The sequence below is a fragment of the Ascidiella aspersa genome, chromosome 3, assembly GCF_963924565.1.
Source record: "Ascidiella aspersa chromosome 3, kaAscAspe10.2, whole genome shotgun sequence".
Taxonomy (NCBI): domain Eukaryota; kingdom Metazoa; phylum Chordata; class Ascidiacea; order Phlebobranchia; family Ascidiidae; genus Ascidiella; species Ascidiella aspersa.
This window is the reverse complement of record NC_139449.1, coordinates 24090867-24107826: the sequence shown is the minus strand read 5'-3', so window position 1 is coordinate 24107826 and position 16960 is coordinate 24090867. Positions and strand designations below refer to the sequence as shown.

The following is a 16960-nucleotide window of genomic DNA, read 5'->3' as shown; positions in this document are numbered from 1 at the left end:
TTTATAACTTAACAGGGGCCTCAGATTAAAAGGTTGGATAGTTTATTAATATGAGTTTTCTAATGGAAAATTGTGTATTCAAGTCTCTCACATACAGTATGTTAACATATATTTATGTTTGGCTTTTAATGTAGCCTACATATAAAACATGCAATATGCATGTTATACAATAAAAACTGCGAAAACTTGGTAAACTTCTGGATTCCGTTGTCTTTTATTGTTAAGTTACCGATAATGCAAAGCGTTTTTTTTTTTAGTATTCTACTCCTCATAATTTTATTCGTTTAGGCAGGAATTTTAATAAATATAAGTCATTCTTAATTTCAAATGTTGAAGGAGCTGACATTGAGGGGGGAGTCCAGAATCAGGTGGTAACTGTGCGGCGAAATGTGTAACCAATAAAAGTGCCGCGCGCAAAACCCGGTTGAACAAAAGCAGCGCCTGAGCGTGAATGAGCTCTTGGTTGGGATCGGCTTTCCGCGATCACTAGAACAGATATTATTCGTCGTCTTTCAAATCTACAGCGCCCGGCAACGACCGGCTTCTTACAAACAAGCGGCGTTCGTCCTTGCACGTAACAAAGACGGTGTTGGTTTGCTAGCAGCCGAAACAGTTGTGTGTTGCCACATGCCGCCGGTGACGAATTTGCAGTGTGATTAATGGAGAAACGGGGCTTGGTAAATGGCAGTGGCAGCGAACCATTGCGCGCACCTTTGAATTACCTTTCATACGTGGCGAGTCTGGGGCCGATTTTTCCAGACAAAACAGCGACGCCGGTGAATTCCGTCACGTATATCCAAGTCGCCGTCGGACAGTTTCAATACCCATCAATAGGTACAGGAAGCACCCCATCGGTTCAACGACGCGTTTATTGCGCAGGCAACTTGCACAGTGCAAAAAAAGAGAATACAACAGTCCTAACAGCGACATTACGCATGCAGTTCGAAAAAGCAACATGTTAAAAGTGTTCTGCTGAGCACGCGACTAGCTGGCCAAATCATCCTGCGGCCCGTGGATAGAAGCGACCCTGCGTATGGCGTGCTGCGCGTGAGGATATTCCTGGCTGACTCTGTCCAGGATGTTGATCATGTGATGCAATCGGTCTTCTTGTTTTTGCATCTGGAATCCACATGAAACATACATAAAACGGTCAAAAACAGGTTTTGAAAAGAAAACTAAAAATCAATAAGTAAAATATTATAACTTGTCGCCGCCAATAAAAACTATAGGCACTTGGTGTCGGTCAATATTATTATATCGCGAAAAAAGCTTTTATTACAGGGAAGGGGAAGCGATATTTTAGCAGGCTGGTTTCGTCTGTCACTTAAATTGAATTACGCTTCAACGTTCGCTGAAAAGCAAACAGTTTTAAAAATCAACATTGAAAGAATCTATTTTATGGTATGTTCGGCAGCCAGAACTAAAGTGTAAGAAATAATGTAGGAATGTGTCAAAACTTTAACTTTAAAAACATTAGTGTTGCTCACTTTTACACAAATAACTTGCACCTAAATAATAGAGCCATTTTTCTTATTTTTAGCAAAAATAGCACGATTAAGTAGAACAATCTTCATTATTTTCGACAAAGAATTGAGTGCACCACAGCATTAAACCTCAATAGCATGTGGTTTAAAGCTAAGTGAGGCATGTAGTAGTAAATCACTAACTAACGTAATAAAAGAATAACCAGTGGTTGGAAAATGCAGCTAAATTCTACCAGACTGGTTTCACAATCACAAAACGTAAAAATAGGTCCGGGGTATAGGTACTGCTGCAGACATTTTAGTGTGTTTGTTTTTTAATACATTCTAAATAACAAGCAAAGTACGCGTTGGAGAAGAAAAAAAATAGTTTTTATTTCGTTCCAACGGGATTTGAGCGGACCAATATCAGAAGAGCGACACCCAAACAAAAAAGCTGTCGTCTGGTGTGTACGCATTGTATCTATCCTAATTCATCACTCTATCGGACCACTGTATCAATCACCTCGGCGTTAATGGCTTCCTCGCTCTTGCACAGAGGCGTGTATTTGCCGGCCTTCAGCGATTGCAGATGCTTCACCTTCGTTTGTTTCGCGACGAGCTCGTTTAAATTCTGGCACACAAGCAACAGAAACGGTTAAAAACATGTCGGACAAAAGAGCAACTCTCTTCGTTAAAAACACAAAACTAGCGTACGCTAGCATTACGGCAAAATAAACATAGGCAACAGGGAACAAACAAAGAGGCACCACAATGGAACTGGCCTTAACAAATACAAATCCTAAACCCATATAATCAATGCCTAACAAATAAAGAAACCGTTGTCATTTAGGTGACCGGGAAAGGTGTTCATTTACCTCCTTATCTGAATATCGGTAATGTTTGGCGATTAAATTGGAGCGGTGGGCTTAGCACAGTGTACACAAACATCTACACATTGGGTTAGCTATGAGAGTCATTTATAAATTACGTCATATGGGCTCTTGGCACAGGAAAAATAATTCCAGCTTTTGCCAAATGGGTGATTATTTTTGCAAAAAAATTAAGTTAACCCTTCACATCGTACCCAAATAAATTAAAAATATACAAAAAAAGGCTAAATAAACACAGTATAGATAAGATACGATAGCAAAAACATCATTTTAAATCATTTCGAAAAATGTTTTGTGCTCTATAAAACTATCAGCACCGCCCGCGTCCTATATTAACTTACTCTTTGCTTGACTTCGTCCCAGGCCTCGACGTCTCCCTCTAGCGTGTCGACGGTGCCCTGAAGTTGCTGAACAGCAATTTGCTTCTCTTCAAGGTTGCGGCTGATGTCTGATTGGTTTTCGCGCAGTTGACGTATGTCGTCGTCACAGTCGGCAGCCATCTGTGACGCGCAACGGTGAATAATGATTTAACGGGTTATCAATGTTTGAAGTGTTGACCATGATATGTTAAATTGCTTACTGTTATGTGCGTGGTTCGTGTTACCGTGGTAAGTATGCAAAGACATTACCGACGCTTTCTATGTTTATTTTTATGATCAAGTCGATAAAACATTCCGAGTATATCTGTGCTCTAAATTCTGGAAACCTCGCAACCTTTTTAATAGGAGCTATTTTGTATTCTTTCTATTTTGTTGTTTAAGCGTAAAAATAATAAAAAGTGTGGATTAGTTTTTTCAAAAGCCAGCTGAATTTGTTTGTACAGTTTACCAAAAAAAAAAAAACATAGTCTACCCTCACCGAAATACTAACAGTGAGATTTAACACAATGTTTAACAAACGTAAATTTTAAAGATTACTTCTTAAAAGTAAGAATTTTGAATCGTTTTTAACCTGCTTATTACTTTAAGCTTGTCAGAAACAAAGATCTACATTTGTCCCGAAAGCTATATTACCTCAAAGGCGAAGTCGAGTAACTTTTCTAGTTTATTAATTAAGAAACAAATAACTGACAAGTCATCTAAAATACACATTACCTTTTGCGTGTGCTTAATATTCTTCTTAAGGTCCTGTAGCTTTTTTTGGAACGCTCCCTTGGTTGGGGTTTTGCGATCCAGCTTCGACTGGGCCGTTCCGCGCGTCACGATCGTCTCACGCCGTGATACGACCTGTTCCATCTCACGGATCATCACGTCCTGCTGCTTCATGAGCTGAGCGTAGCGCACCTGCCAAAGACATCGCAAGTCGCAACATTTGTTTTAAGATAAAGAAAACTGTATTTGCCTTCTATTCACCTTAAGCTTTGTCCTTACAGCGCAACTTAGCCAGTTAGTGAAATATAAAAATAATAAATTTACGCTAGTTTATATTGACATCTTTTATGCATCTGCGTTAATTCAAAATGTATTGTTTTTACGATTTACTAACAATTAGTATTTTGTTTTCCAGCATAAAACAAAAACAGCAATGTAGGTTTAATATAAAAAGGTCCGCTCGCGCATTTCCGAGAAAAAAAGAGTAAACGGGATACCTGCATCCTGTGTATTTCCGCCTTCATGGCTCGCATTTCTCCCTGGCCGACCTCAGAGTCCACAGCGGCTCTCGTCTCCTTTGCCAGCTGCGTTTTCTTTTCCCAAAGCATTATCTGACGTCTGTGAAAAAGTTGTGTGAGTTCAACGCTATAGTTAAACGCTTTGGATCTCTTTTACAACCTTTGTGGTTTTGCTTGAATCTATAGTTAAACGGGTATAAGACGGACCTTAAAACTTGATTTTAAAGTGCAAGGTCAGATTTCAACTAAAGTATATAAGTTTTATTTCAGTTTATTATTTCTATGAAAATGATAGCTTTACACTGTATGTATTTATCTGTTATTCGAACCAAAAAGGCTGCTTGGGGTATAATATATTCTTTCTAATAAACGTCTAATCTTAAACTTTGTTAATTTTTTTGTTAATTTTTCAGTTTTACTTGTTTGTCCAAATTTGTGTGGACAAAGCGTACAAGACCGCCCCATTCGATTATTTTTTTATCTTAAAGCTCGAATACTTATTATTTATCACTCGCTGGATATCCCAAAGCTCTGGTCCAACCATTTTTTATGGTAACTACAATACCCCGCCTCGAATCATATTTATTATTTGTGTTTCATTCTGTCACTCCTCAGTGTACGTACTCAGCCTCAATAAGATTGTTGAGTAAATTTTCCTTTTCTTCTCTCAGCGAATCGAGTTTGGCTTGCATCTGGATCGATTCGAGTTCCGCTTCCTGTAAGAAGTTATGCATTTCGTAAGCTGACAACACACGGCCATGTAAGATTTTATTAGATTTAATCTAATTGTTATTTCATGTTTAAACTTAATATACGTTTTTAAAGGTTAAACTACAGATATACCAAAGAATTACTGATTGCGATATATAGCAAAGCATACGCGATAGACCTCGTAAGCAATAGTTCAGTGAGGTCAAACTAAAAGAGATATAAAGATGTGAATAGGTTACTATCCAAATATTCCGAAACATCCAGTATAACGCAAATTCCACTAAACCAGCGCACGAAAACGTAAAAAAAATGGGAAGGTTCAAACCTCATTAAAAAAATCGAAAGAATCCGTGGCGTGCGTAAGATTGCCACAAACGATCGTCAGGATAAAATTTATACGCATTAACCAAAAGAGCGAGCAACTCACCCGCAGTTCGAGCATGAACTCGTTCTCGGTAAGCACGTTTCCCTGCTCGAGGTTTTCCTGTACACCCTTTTCCTTGTTGAGTAGCGTGTTGAGTTTGATCATTGCGTTCTGCATGTTGCGCACCGAGCGGTTGATGTCGTTCTGCTCCTGAACCTCTTGCTCGATGTCGCCTGAAGGAACGAGAAGCCGCTTTAACATTAGGACGAAAAGTTCGGGACAACACGCTTGAAATCGTGAAGTTGCAAGTTGAATAATTGGAAGCTTTTGCAAAAAAAAAAGTTCGACCGAAGCCCATACAATTATTAGCATTGTTTCAATGCGCAATCAGTTTCTTTAAACGGGTTAATATTTTTAGAAAATGCAGCACATCTTTATTTAGATTTATGTTCTACAAAATACAAATAGTTTTTTATTAATTCATGGCGACCTTCATACTAACAAGTTTGTTTGAACACCTTTTCATTATCAAAAATTAAAGAAAGTCAATTAGGTAATGGATAAACTCGCTAAAATGGCTTACATATATTTGCATTTATATGAATATTTATAGGAAAGGCCGATACTACTTTTTTGCTATCCAATGTTTAAACATCACCTCTAAACTGTCAAATTACCCCCTTTGATCCCCAAAACAATGACCCAAATACCACTAAGGAAGAATCGGCAAGAGCGAATAAAATCACAAAACAAAACGAAACAGGATTAACCAAAACAAGATTATTACAAGGGCGTTACCTTCGATCCTAAGCTTCTTCTGAGTGAGGATAGTGCGTTGCTTCTTGAGCGTCTCGAGGTCGTCGTTCTGCTGGTCCCGGGCCTTGCTGAGCAGAACGAGCTCGTGCTGCTGCCGGAGCCAGAATTGCTGTAGTTCAGTGACGCCGTGTAGCGCGCCTTCAATCTGCTTGTTCAGCGAGTTGATCTGGATCTCCAGCGGCCCTATCTCTTCTCCCTGCGAGCCCAAAAGAAAAGAAAGAGTTGGGGCGACTTGGGATCGAATGTTATTTTTTACTAGGCCAGACCATGCTAAGAGTAAAATCGGCTTACAAGTCATTTGTTTTTAACGAATACAAATAACAAAGATTTTACGCGACATTGACTCGATCAGCGGTTTTCCTGAAGAACTTTATTTTATGAATGTTTTGTTTTTCTTCGCTAAATCAAACTTATATATTGCTAAAATAGAAAGGGTCGGTCTCTTTGTATAACCACTTGTTCAAGGCTGATCCTTCCCCAAATCCGGAACGTTATTTACTTTTCTATTTGTGTGAAACATGATTTCTAAACACGATTTTACTAAAATCAATCACACATACTTCACCGTCTATGGTTTAGTTTTTCGCCTGAATTTAACGATCGCACACCAAGCGGTTTCGACGCACGTGTTCGCTTTGCGTTAATTGGCTGTGTCTGATTATTTTTTATGACTCCATTACAAATCACTATTTTATGACGTATTACCTGTCACTAGTTTATGACGTCATAATTCATTAACAATAGACGAAAAAGAACGGAATTCCTAAGTTGAAAAAATCGTCGCAAAAACTCTATCAAAAGCTCAAAATTACCCCGCTGGATGAGACGAGCTGGTCAAGTCGCTTGTTGTACTGGTCGATGGTCGTCTGCTTGCGCTCGATCACCGCGTTCCGCTTCATCGATTCCTGCTCGGCGCGAGTGATCAGCTCGTTCTTGGAGCGAATTTCCTGCTCCAGCTCCTCACGCTGGCGCGCCAACTGGCGGATGCGCGCCGAGCACTCGGAGTGCTGGAGCGAGCATCGCGCCATCTCGTTTTCGACCAGCGAGAAGTCAGCCTCCTGCGGAAACATTAGGAAGATTAGAAGGGCGGGAAGTTATGCGAGCGACGGAAACTGGCTTGGAGGTGTTAAATTTTAGTTTGTGGGTTTTTTGTTATACTAAACACGCGTATTTAAAAAATTAAGGGTTGTCACAATTTTTTATGAAAAATATTATAACATTCAAAGATTTGAATTCTATGTTTTTAAAGACCCAATATAGGATCACTCGACATGCTTTGAATATATATAACTCATTACAGCACTATAAAGAAATACCTTTAAAATTGTTTTTTAATCGAAATGTCCAAATCAAACGTTAAACATTTAAAACAAAACGTTTTTTTTCTTTGACAATTACATTTTGATACGCTTCCATTGCTAAACCTAATACCCATCAGCACGTTTTTCAATTTTAAATATGTGCAGCAAACAAAAATAAACTATTAAAACAAATCATTTAAAGCACAACCCCGTGTAAGCGCTTCCAGGTAGCTTTAAATCGCATCTGAGATCATGAAAATACATCGTTCAAGCACTAGCGCGTCTGTTGTAGGAAACACAAAACACAGCACAAAAAACGTTCCACGAAGCAGCGTTAACGCGCAATCGCGCCCAAACTTTGAAAAAGAAGACACGGATACATCGCACTCACCAGCTTTTTCTTGGTCTCGCGCAGCTTCTCGGTCATTCGGACAGTGTAGACTTGCGCCTTGTCGGCGGTGAGCTGCTGCTGCAGGTCCTTGAGGATTTCATCTTCCAGTGCCACCTTCTCAACGTACTCGCGCTCGATTTGTTTTCGCAGCGCGTTGATCTCGTTTAGCTTCATCGAGCGCTCCTGGAGAAGAAAAGCGAATTTACTCGATGACTTCATGGGGCGGATGATATCACTCAGGCAAAATATATACTCATTGATACAAACGCCTGATCTTGCGTTTACTCGGGTTTACAAACTTTAAGTTTTACTTGATTACTTCTAGGAACAGCTCCGTGTCTATTCAGATGTACATTTTAAATGTTGGTATCACGAAATTTGGTTAACTTTTTTTCTATTTGCAATTTTTCCTCGTTTGCCCTCGTCTAGGTTCGCAACCTAGTTGGCCACTGCAGCAAAATTCAGTGCCTCTTCACTATTTTAAAAGGATTAAATTTTCAATTGTAAGCTCATGGCATAAATTAAGGTGGCAGGTTATATATTAACAACTCTTCGACTATTTGGATTCGACTACAAGCGATTCATCGTTAAACAGAGCTCATGGAAGTGAAGCAGGACTCACGGTGGTGACTTTGTTCAGCATTTGCTCGGTCTCGTGCAGCGTCCTGCTGTAAGTGCCGTACTGCTGTTTTAGCGCGTCCTGCTTGACCAGGTTCTGCTTGATCTGCTTCTTGGTGAGGCCGATGTCCATGTCGGTCTTGTTCATCACCATGGTGAGCGTCTCGTTTCGTTCCTCTTCCTTCTGGATCGACTTCTTGTAGCCTCCGATCTCGGTCTCAAGCGACTTCACCTGCTGACTCGCCAGGCTGTGGACAACGACCGAGGTAGCTTTTATTTTGTATGTTGTAAACTGGCGTTTATGAAACTGGCAAAGGGGGCCAAATCTTGTCTAGGAGGGGGGCCAAGTCTTGTCCCCCCTAAAAGCACAATATAAAGTAGCTTATATTTTGCGTGTTGTACACTGACTAAGTAGTTAAGACCTTCCGGGTCAGAGAATAATATCTGGGTTTTTTTTAGTTATGTTCAACCTTTTATAAAACTGGCAAAGCCTTGCCCAGGATAAAGCACAACATTTGTTTTTATACTTAAAGTTGTCAATATAACTCGATTGCAACATCACACTATACTATGAAGCAATGGCTGGTACATCGCCAAACATTACATGAGCGGACAACACTTTAAAATGCCGAAACGGCCCCTTCAAGGTGATTTAGAGAAGGGTCATAACATCCGTATGACCATTGCTTTTTCCTGTGGAATCATCCATTTTCGGTTAGACTTTTGGCAGATACACACACAACTCCATGAGTATTGTATATTCGGATGACCACAGTATTAAGATTGACGAAGAAAATTAAGTGTTATAAATTGTAATGACCTCGGACTTTGCAATATTACGTAAAACACCAAGAAATTACCGGGTTCTAGCTATGAGAGCGCGTCAATCGCGTACCCTGTGTTACCGACCTGAGAGCTTCTTGCATTGCGGCGTGTGCCTCGTCGCGACGCTTCATGCCGATCAAACTGGAGTTCCACTGTTGGTACAACTGCTTCTTCTCCAACTCTATTGCCTGCAAAATAAGGGATTGAACATCGTATAATCACGATTTGTAATACTTTTTTATCCTGTATTTTTGCTTTTGCAATGTTGTTTGAGAAACGAAATACTCGCATTTTGCTAAAACTCTTTTGTTATATGATAAAGCAGTACAGTTGCATTAAAAGCAAATTACCTAATCTTTACCAATTTAACACATATTAAAAATAGGCGTTTAACATTAAACAATACAATAAAGTTTCGAGCGTAATGGTTGGAGGTTGTAGTAAGACGTAGTAATAATTTTAAAGCTCATACAGAGGTAGACAGCATTTTAAACATTAGAATAAATCTTTATTTAGTTTTAACATCAGCAAACAAAAAAGGATTGGATTACAAAGGACAAACGCACCTCGATTTCGTCCTTGGCCTCGCTAAGCGCCTCCTTGGCCGATATGGTCTCCTCGGACTGTGCGGATTGCTGGGCTTCGTACATCGCAATCGTCTCACGCAAGTTGTCCACTCGTTCCGTGAGCCGCGCCACATGAAGATCCTGCCAACAAAGTAAATCAAACGGTTGTGATACATTGTCTTTCTATCTGTTTTAAGAATATATTGTTTTCTTTGCTTTTGTAATTTTCTAATACTTTCCCCTTTCGCATTTTGTCACGCGGTAAAGTATTGCTTCTGTGAACAAAAAGGCAAACGGCGGTTAAAAAGCTTGTGGAAACGTCCGAAGAAGTATGTTTCCTTTTTTATATATTTTTTTATCCTGCATATTTACCATATTTACCAACATATTGCTCTGTATTTTTATAATTGTTAGAATTTCAATTACATTTTTTTTTCGTTTGACGGCCCCTGACTACATAACATTAGGACAAGTTACTTGGAGGTGCCAAATTAAAATGTACTTCAAATACCCTACTAAATTCACATCGGTGAGGGATTCGGGTGAACAACTGTCTCACTATTGTTTATTTTATTTAAAAAAAGCAAAAATATATATGTACAGCTCAAGCCGCCCACAAGGCAATATCTGGATAGCTGTTAAAGCCGCTTTAAGTTCAATCCAAATTGGAACGCAGAGTAATCATAACTATTCGACGCGGGCGCGGAGGCGGCGTATCAGCTTTCGTATATTGCAAAAAAAGTGCCCAGGGTATCTTTTTTTTAACCAAAAAAGCGCACCTGGTGCTTCTTGTCCCTCTCCGCTTGGCCGACCTCGACCTCGGCCTTCTCAGCAGCGCGCTTCATGACGGCGATGTCGGAGCGAATGTCCTCCTTGGCGCTCTGCATGTAGAAGAGACGCGTGGAGAGGTTCTCCACCTCCGTCTGCAGCTCGGCGTCTGTTGACAGAAAATTTCAACCGCTTTTCAGGGAGTGACGACATTGTCGAGTTTTCGTGAAGGCACAAAGCTTTTAGTGTCATGTTTAACTTTCAGTTCGCAAAAAATACATTGGTTTTATCATGGCGAGAAGGTTCAACTTGACAAGCAATTCGGTTGGATTAAACAATTACATCTAAATACTTATTTAGTCCAAGTGCCAGACAACGTTCAGTTACAAAATGCGCAGAACTCACTCCTTAAAGCTGCACATCGCGTTTTTATTTTAGAAAGGCGAATGATATCTCTAAAAACCTTATATGATGTGATGGAGACATTATTTGTTCAAAACTAAGACCTTTCACTGGGTTGTGTTTCACTACCTTATGTGGAAGCGATTTACGATGTTAATGCATATTGTTCTCTAAAGTCGTGCTTGCCGGTAGCCGATTTGTAACACAAATGGGTTACTTTCCATAATTAGATGAAAGTTCTGGGGCACGCTTAAAAACACTGATGAGACACACTGATGTTCCGTGCAACACTCAGTTTGTCAATCACAGTTCTAAATACACCATAAGGGGTTTATGATGTCACCGAAATCACGTAAACTTGTGTGGAATCCTGAAAAGAACCAACGTCACTTACTCTTTCGGCGCTCCTTGGTGGCGAGGCTCTGCACCTGCTTGTATACGTCACGCATCTTGGACAGGCTCTCTTCGCGGTTGCGCCGCTTCTCGGCCGAGGCGGCGTGCTTGTCATGAAGCTGCTCAAGATTGGACTGCTGCCGCGCCAGCTCGGTCTGCACGCCGTACAACGTAACGCCAAGGTCCTCGCGGGTCGTCTTCTTGCGCTTTTGGTCGTCCACCTGCAGCGTCGGATAACAGTTACTAAAATGTGCAGGTACTGTAAAGCCCGCTCAAATCTTCTAATTATTGGCGAGGGATTTTTTTAGGTGCAGGATCAGGCCTGAAACCTGTTTTTTTACAGAGAGCCGCGCCCTCATCAACCTAAAATACGGAATAAGTGATTGAAAGTTTGCTCTAAGTTTAAGTGTTAATAAACGTGTATATTAAGATAAGAATTAAAGAACAACACATGGAAATTACTGCGCTACATATAAATTACTGCTTTGAGTTTTTTTAGCATTACGTGAAACATTTTTTTGAACATTTTCCAGATTGAAAGGTTGACTGAATGGTAACTTTAATTTCTTTGGAAATGCGTTTTAAATTTATTTTAGTTATCCAAGTCTATTGTATCTGTAGAGTGATAAATTATTCTCATGTCGGGCTGTTTAAGCTAGTTCTAATACCAACATACTTTTGTCACAATTAAAGTAGTTCAGCTTGCTAAAAGTGAAGTATACCACCCCCTTACTTCCATGTTGGTAGATATGTGACAGCACTTATTGTACATTAACAGAAAGGCATAGTCTATCAGAAAAAGCAAGACAGTTAAAAAATACTCTTTCACAAACAGTGTGTCATAATGACAAGTAATGCAGGTTTACCAGTTCTTTGTACTCAAGTCTTGCTTTCTCCAGTTGTTTGGTGAGATGGCCCTTAAGTGCGGCCTGGAACCTTGTCATCAGCGGATGGTCAGGATCAAGGACAACAAGATCCGACTGGACTTCATCCTCCGGATCCGATTCAGAGTCTACATCCTGGATAATAAACTTATCACTTAGGCATAAAACACTTTCGTAAGTAAGGAATTTATTGCAGACAGTATAATGTAAAAGAAAGATTCTTGCTCTTGTTATAAAAACAGGTATAAAACATAAATTAATTTTTTTTAATTTCATGTTGCCGCTTGTTGCCATTAAGTTGTTGTGTTTGCCTCTGACCTCTGCAGGTGTTGTATAATTTTGTATGCGATCTTATATTTATATATATTTATATTTTACATTTTAACTACTATTGTTGGCATTTTATACATGTTTGCTTTATGTACAGAAACTGACGATGCCTATTCATAAGGCTAAATATATATTTCTGTAAAATTTTAAGAAATGTTTTATGTATACCTGTTTTTATAAACAGTCTTAACATCAATATTAGGCATGTTAAGATTTGCAAACTGTTGACCGTTTAAGTCATTTGAATTGTTACAGATATTTAGAATGACATAATTTGTGTTTATATTTATTGATAGCAAATGTTATGCTAAATTCAACAATGGGAAAGGTGAATAACGACTTCTCACCCTGTCCCCATCTTCCTCTTCTTCATCAGTTTCAGTATCAATATGTCCAAGTCCTTCACCCAAGTTCCTAAGCAGCTGGCTTGTTTCACCTTTTTACACAGAAAATAAATATATTCTTGCATAAGCATAGAGAAAAACTATTAAAAATAAAGTGAAAAAGATTAGTCAATAAAAAATGAATTTGCATTTAGAAAGTTCACTATTATTAGCGTGACTTTTAAAATCACTGTAACGAAATGAAAAAAAATTGTTCAATTTTAAGTTTAAAAAAGTAATATTTGGTGAGCTTGTACACATTTTGTAATAACATAACTTTTTAAACCTAAGCTTAAAAAGGCCTTTTTACAAATGCATTAAACAGTAAACACCTAATTTGGCAATTACTGAGAGATAAAAAGTTATTTTACCTAAAAGTGTATGGTGTTTTTATCTGCAGTTAGGTACACAAAGTAACAATTCCACAACAGAATAGGTTCCATACTTATTCCAATAAAAAACATTTCTTACCTTGTGTTGCACTGCTGGGGCGACTTCTTCTGACATCATCCTCACTTTCCGAAGTGGTTGGAGGAGGACCTTGCATCAAAGATGCATCAACAGATTGTTCATCATCCATTGTAAACTAAATATAAGTTAATATTTTGACTAGTACAGCAATTCATCCATAACACACTACAGTTCAAAACCAGAGGAAAATATCCATTCGGAAATTTTGAGAAAAACCTTTCATACCAAAATTAACACATTAATCAGGGTTTAAAATTTTGCAGAATGAGTTTTGTAATCAAGAACACAATCCTAACATAACAGTGGAAAGGAATATTATATTTCAAAACTAATAGAAAATAAATGAAATAATATTGAACTGTATATAAAAAGTTTTGTTTAGGACATATATGTAAAGATTCAGTAAAGTTTCAAAGCAAACAGGACCATAAATTATGAATTTAAAAATATGTACTAATAATTAGGTGTTTTAAGTAAAGAGTTTACTATAAAATTGTACAAATGATAATATGTTTTTGTCAAGTTGTATATTATACTTTAACTTCACACAATAAAATTTACATGACAAATGAATTCATGTAACTTAGATTTATGTATAAATGAAGTGTTGGAAATTCAGGAGAAAAACAGGAATAAAATTTAACATTACAAACATTTTTTCAAGAATTCTGTGAACGCTGGATGAAAATATATGAAGTGATAAATATAAAATAAACTTTTATGTAGAAAAAAAAACTGATTAACAATTGTGTTTATGTGTCACTGGCATTTTTGATAAACTTTAAAATTAACAATACTATCAACGGTTTTGCAATATTAGCACACAATTTACTACTAAAGCCCTGGACAGTAATCCTGACGTATATCATATATTAAACTTTAGTTTTCTTAATACTTTCTTCAGCTATAGCAATAAATTGTAAACTGTTTTGCAGTACACCAAACAATATTGCAAATTTAAAAGTTCAGGTTCAAGGCAAATCGGGCAAATAGCTGAGTTTAAAAATTGGGTGCTGGTCTAGAATCACCAAAGGGAAGTAAGCAGCTCGAAACTATTTGCGTAATATCTCCGGAAGTAAACAAGATATCGATTAGAAATTTTTACACATTACTCAAAGCAACCTAAGCTAGCCAATCCTACCATGGCAGTTATTAAATCAACAAACAATATATTGGTTTAGGGTGTGAGTTAGGGTTTGGGTGTGGGTGGGTGACGTGGGTCAAGTATTATTATATTCATTATTTAATACTATTGCATAACCCACTCTAACCCAAACGATACCCGCACCCTAACCCAAATAATGTGCGTTGTGGTAGGATTCTACCAGAGGCAAACATTGTAATGTGTTATTCCAAAGCAAATAATTTAAAATTTATAAAAACCTCTTGTAATGCTTTCACAGTAACTTTCGAAACTGCATTTGCAAACCCTGGCAGACGGGGCTGATCTTCATCATCAGATCCCCTGAAAAACAAACAATTTTAACAACTCTTTGAACGTTGTGTAAAAAATAGTTAAAGTCTAAGAAACACAAAACAGCGTATAAACATAACAAATCTGAAAGCCATTGACAAAATACATAATTAGTGCCAAACCTTGCGTTGTCTGCCATGCTTTAGTTGGACATTAACTTCCTTGCAATGAGAAAAATAAATAAAAATAGTAAGACTACAGTCAAAATTTACAAAACCGAAATTTATTTTTGTTGGCGTTGCTAGACAACAACTCCACCAGCGGCAAAACTGAGCAATGTTTTTAAAATGGGGTGCTAACTTCGCAGCGATCGACTTATAATTTATTAATATAAGATTAGCCACTAAAATTATTAAAAAGTTATAATTTAAACTAAAAAACAGATATACCTTCAATATCACTATTAATACTACTTATGTATAGTTACATCAATAAAAATCAGTTTAGCTTTCTGCCCCAAATTAAAAAAAAATCATTATCTAAAAAAACACTTTAAAGACGTTTAGCATTCTATGATTTTACCAAAACTTCTAAAATAAATTATTTTTTACTGCCTATATTGAGGGACATTTGCTGGAAATATTTTTTTACTTTGGCTTAAAATATGTTCAGTGTTCTCACTTTGCACACATAAAATTGATGTGATGTTTTCATCATTATCACTTTATAGGGACTTTTAATTTGGTAAAAACAACTCACTGAAGACGATTTATTTTCTGTAACTATGGCCTAAAATACTAAAAATACACCAGGTTTTCTTTAGGTGAAATAAAGGCTATTGTAGAGTGCGTGAATTATTACCGACTAAGAGCTTTTGTGTTTACACTTTACAGTGAGTTTTATGATGTATTTGCTTATGTGAGAGAATTATTCTATGCGAAGCATCGCTAACTCACAACCAAGTGTTGCCATTATCTCTGCGGTCAGTCTCTAGCTATTTAATACCGCCGCTATCCGCTTGTAAAACTAAGTCTTCTTACTTATCCACTTGTGCTGTTTACAGCTTTAATATTTGCAAGTAGCATCTCCTATATGCTAACTTGTTCCGCCGACTATAGTTTGAAACTGGTTGTCGTTTATCAGTTAATACAATTATAATCACCAGAAGTATTGCGGTCGGCTAACGAGTTAACGCACGCTACTTAAAATTGGAGTCAGGAGTTCAACAAACTAAATTCGTGCCCCACACTATACTTTCCAAAACAGAATACAAAATAAAAACAAGGAGCTACCATATTTTGTTTTAAAGGTTTTGACCAGCGAAACTTTAACATATAGTTGGTTAGAAACTAGTTCCATTCACCGTATCAACATGATTGTAAGAAATAATGCAAATGCAGTCAAAATATTGCCAAACAAAAAAACACTCCAATTCGAACCAAAACGAAATTAACATTTGAAATTTATTACAAAAAAACAGGCAAACTAACGAGAATTGACCAGTGCCGTGTGTGTCAAAGCTATTTAACATACGCAGAATGCTGGATACAATTGTAGCGATAAGGGTAAACAATAGCCACACGACTAATGTGCCAAACCTATAGACCAGCGGTTCCCAAACTGGGGTCCGCGGACCAATTGGGGTCCGTACAGTCAGTTTCATAGGGTCCGCAAGGAGAATTAATCTTTAAGTTTTTCAACATTACTCTTTAGTCTATGTTTTAAATATTATCTGTCATAATTATCGTCTCTATAATTATGCTTTATTATTCGACCATATAGCGTGTTTGATCATGTCTCTTTTGACATCAAAGCATTTATTATACTGTAAATCCTTCGCATTAATTTGAAAGTTGTTACATTAAAAAGAATCGTGACTGCACTATTTGACTACAAGAAACATGGGTCAACTGACCCTTGAATTTTTAAAGGGCTCCGAAATATCAATATGATTGCAACGGGTCCACCAGGCAATTTTTTTAGAAAAGTTTGGGAACCGCTGATAGTAGACTACACGTAATTTCGCACTTAATTGTCCCTTTAGTTTAAAATTTTCATTGTCGTTTATCAGAACGAATCCCTTTTATGATTCTGCAAAACTTGTTTAAACTGGCGAGTTTTGAGGTTTCTTGTTTCAGAAGGTCAAATTCAAGTTGTTTTTCATTCGTGATTTTTACATTGACCTGTGAAATTTTGGTTTTAAAGACGGACCTTCACGTGTCTCATAACATGCAACATTCCCCTATTCAGTTGGGTATACTGGATTTGTTTCTCGGTTTGAATATTTTTTAATCCTATTCGGCGTTACCCTGAATAGTAAAACAAAAGAGAGAGAGAGAGAGAGAGAGAGAGAGTGAGAGT

At 37.7% G+C, this 16960-nt stretch overlaps 1 protein-coding gene across 1 annotated transcript; it reads right to left on the bottom strand.

Annotated features, from left to right (window-relative positions):
• Positions 1-857: 857 nt before the first annotated feature.
• On the bottom strand, positions 858-14878 carry LOC146161029 (coiled-coil domain-containing protein 40-like). The gene is made up of 20 exons (XM_083384099.1): positions 14782-14878; positions 14569-14650; positions 13186-13300; positions 12679-12767; positions 11984-12136; positions 11119-11338; positions 10334-10491; positions 9555-9695; positions 9073-9176; positions 8168-8411; positions 7546-7728; positions 6666-6911; positions 5836-6049; positions 5101-5270; positions 4587-4678; positions 3942-4062; positions 3448-3636; positions 2695-2853; positions 1987-2094; positions 858-1119 (listed from the first exon to the last, which is right to left on the bottom strand). The coding sequence occupies exons 1-20, from the start codon at positions 14796-14798 to the stop codon at positions 985-987; spliced, it is 2940 nt and encodes a 979-aa protein (XP_083240225.1). The 5' UTR covers positions 14799-14878; the 3' UTR covers positions 858-984.
• Between the last annotated feature and the right edge of the window lie 2082 nt (positions 14879-16960).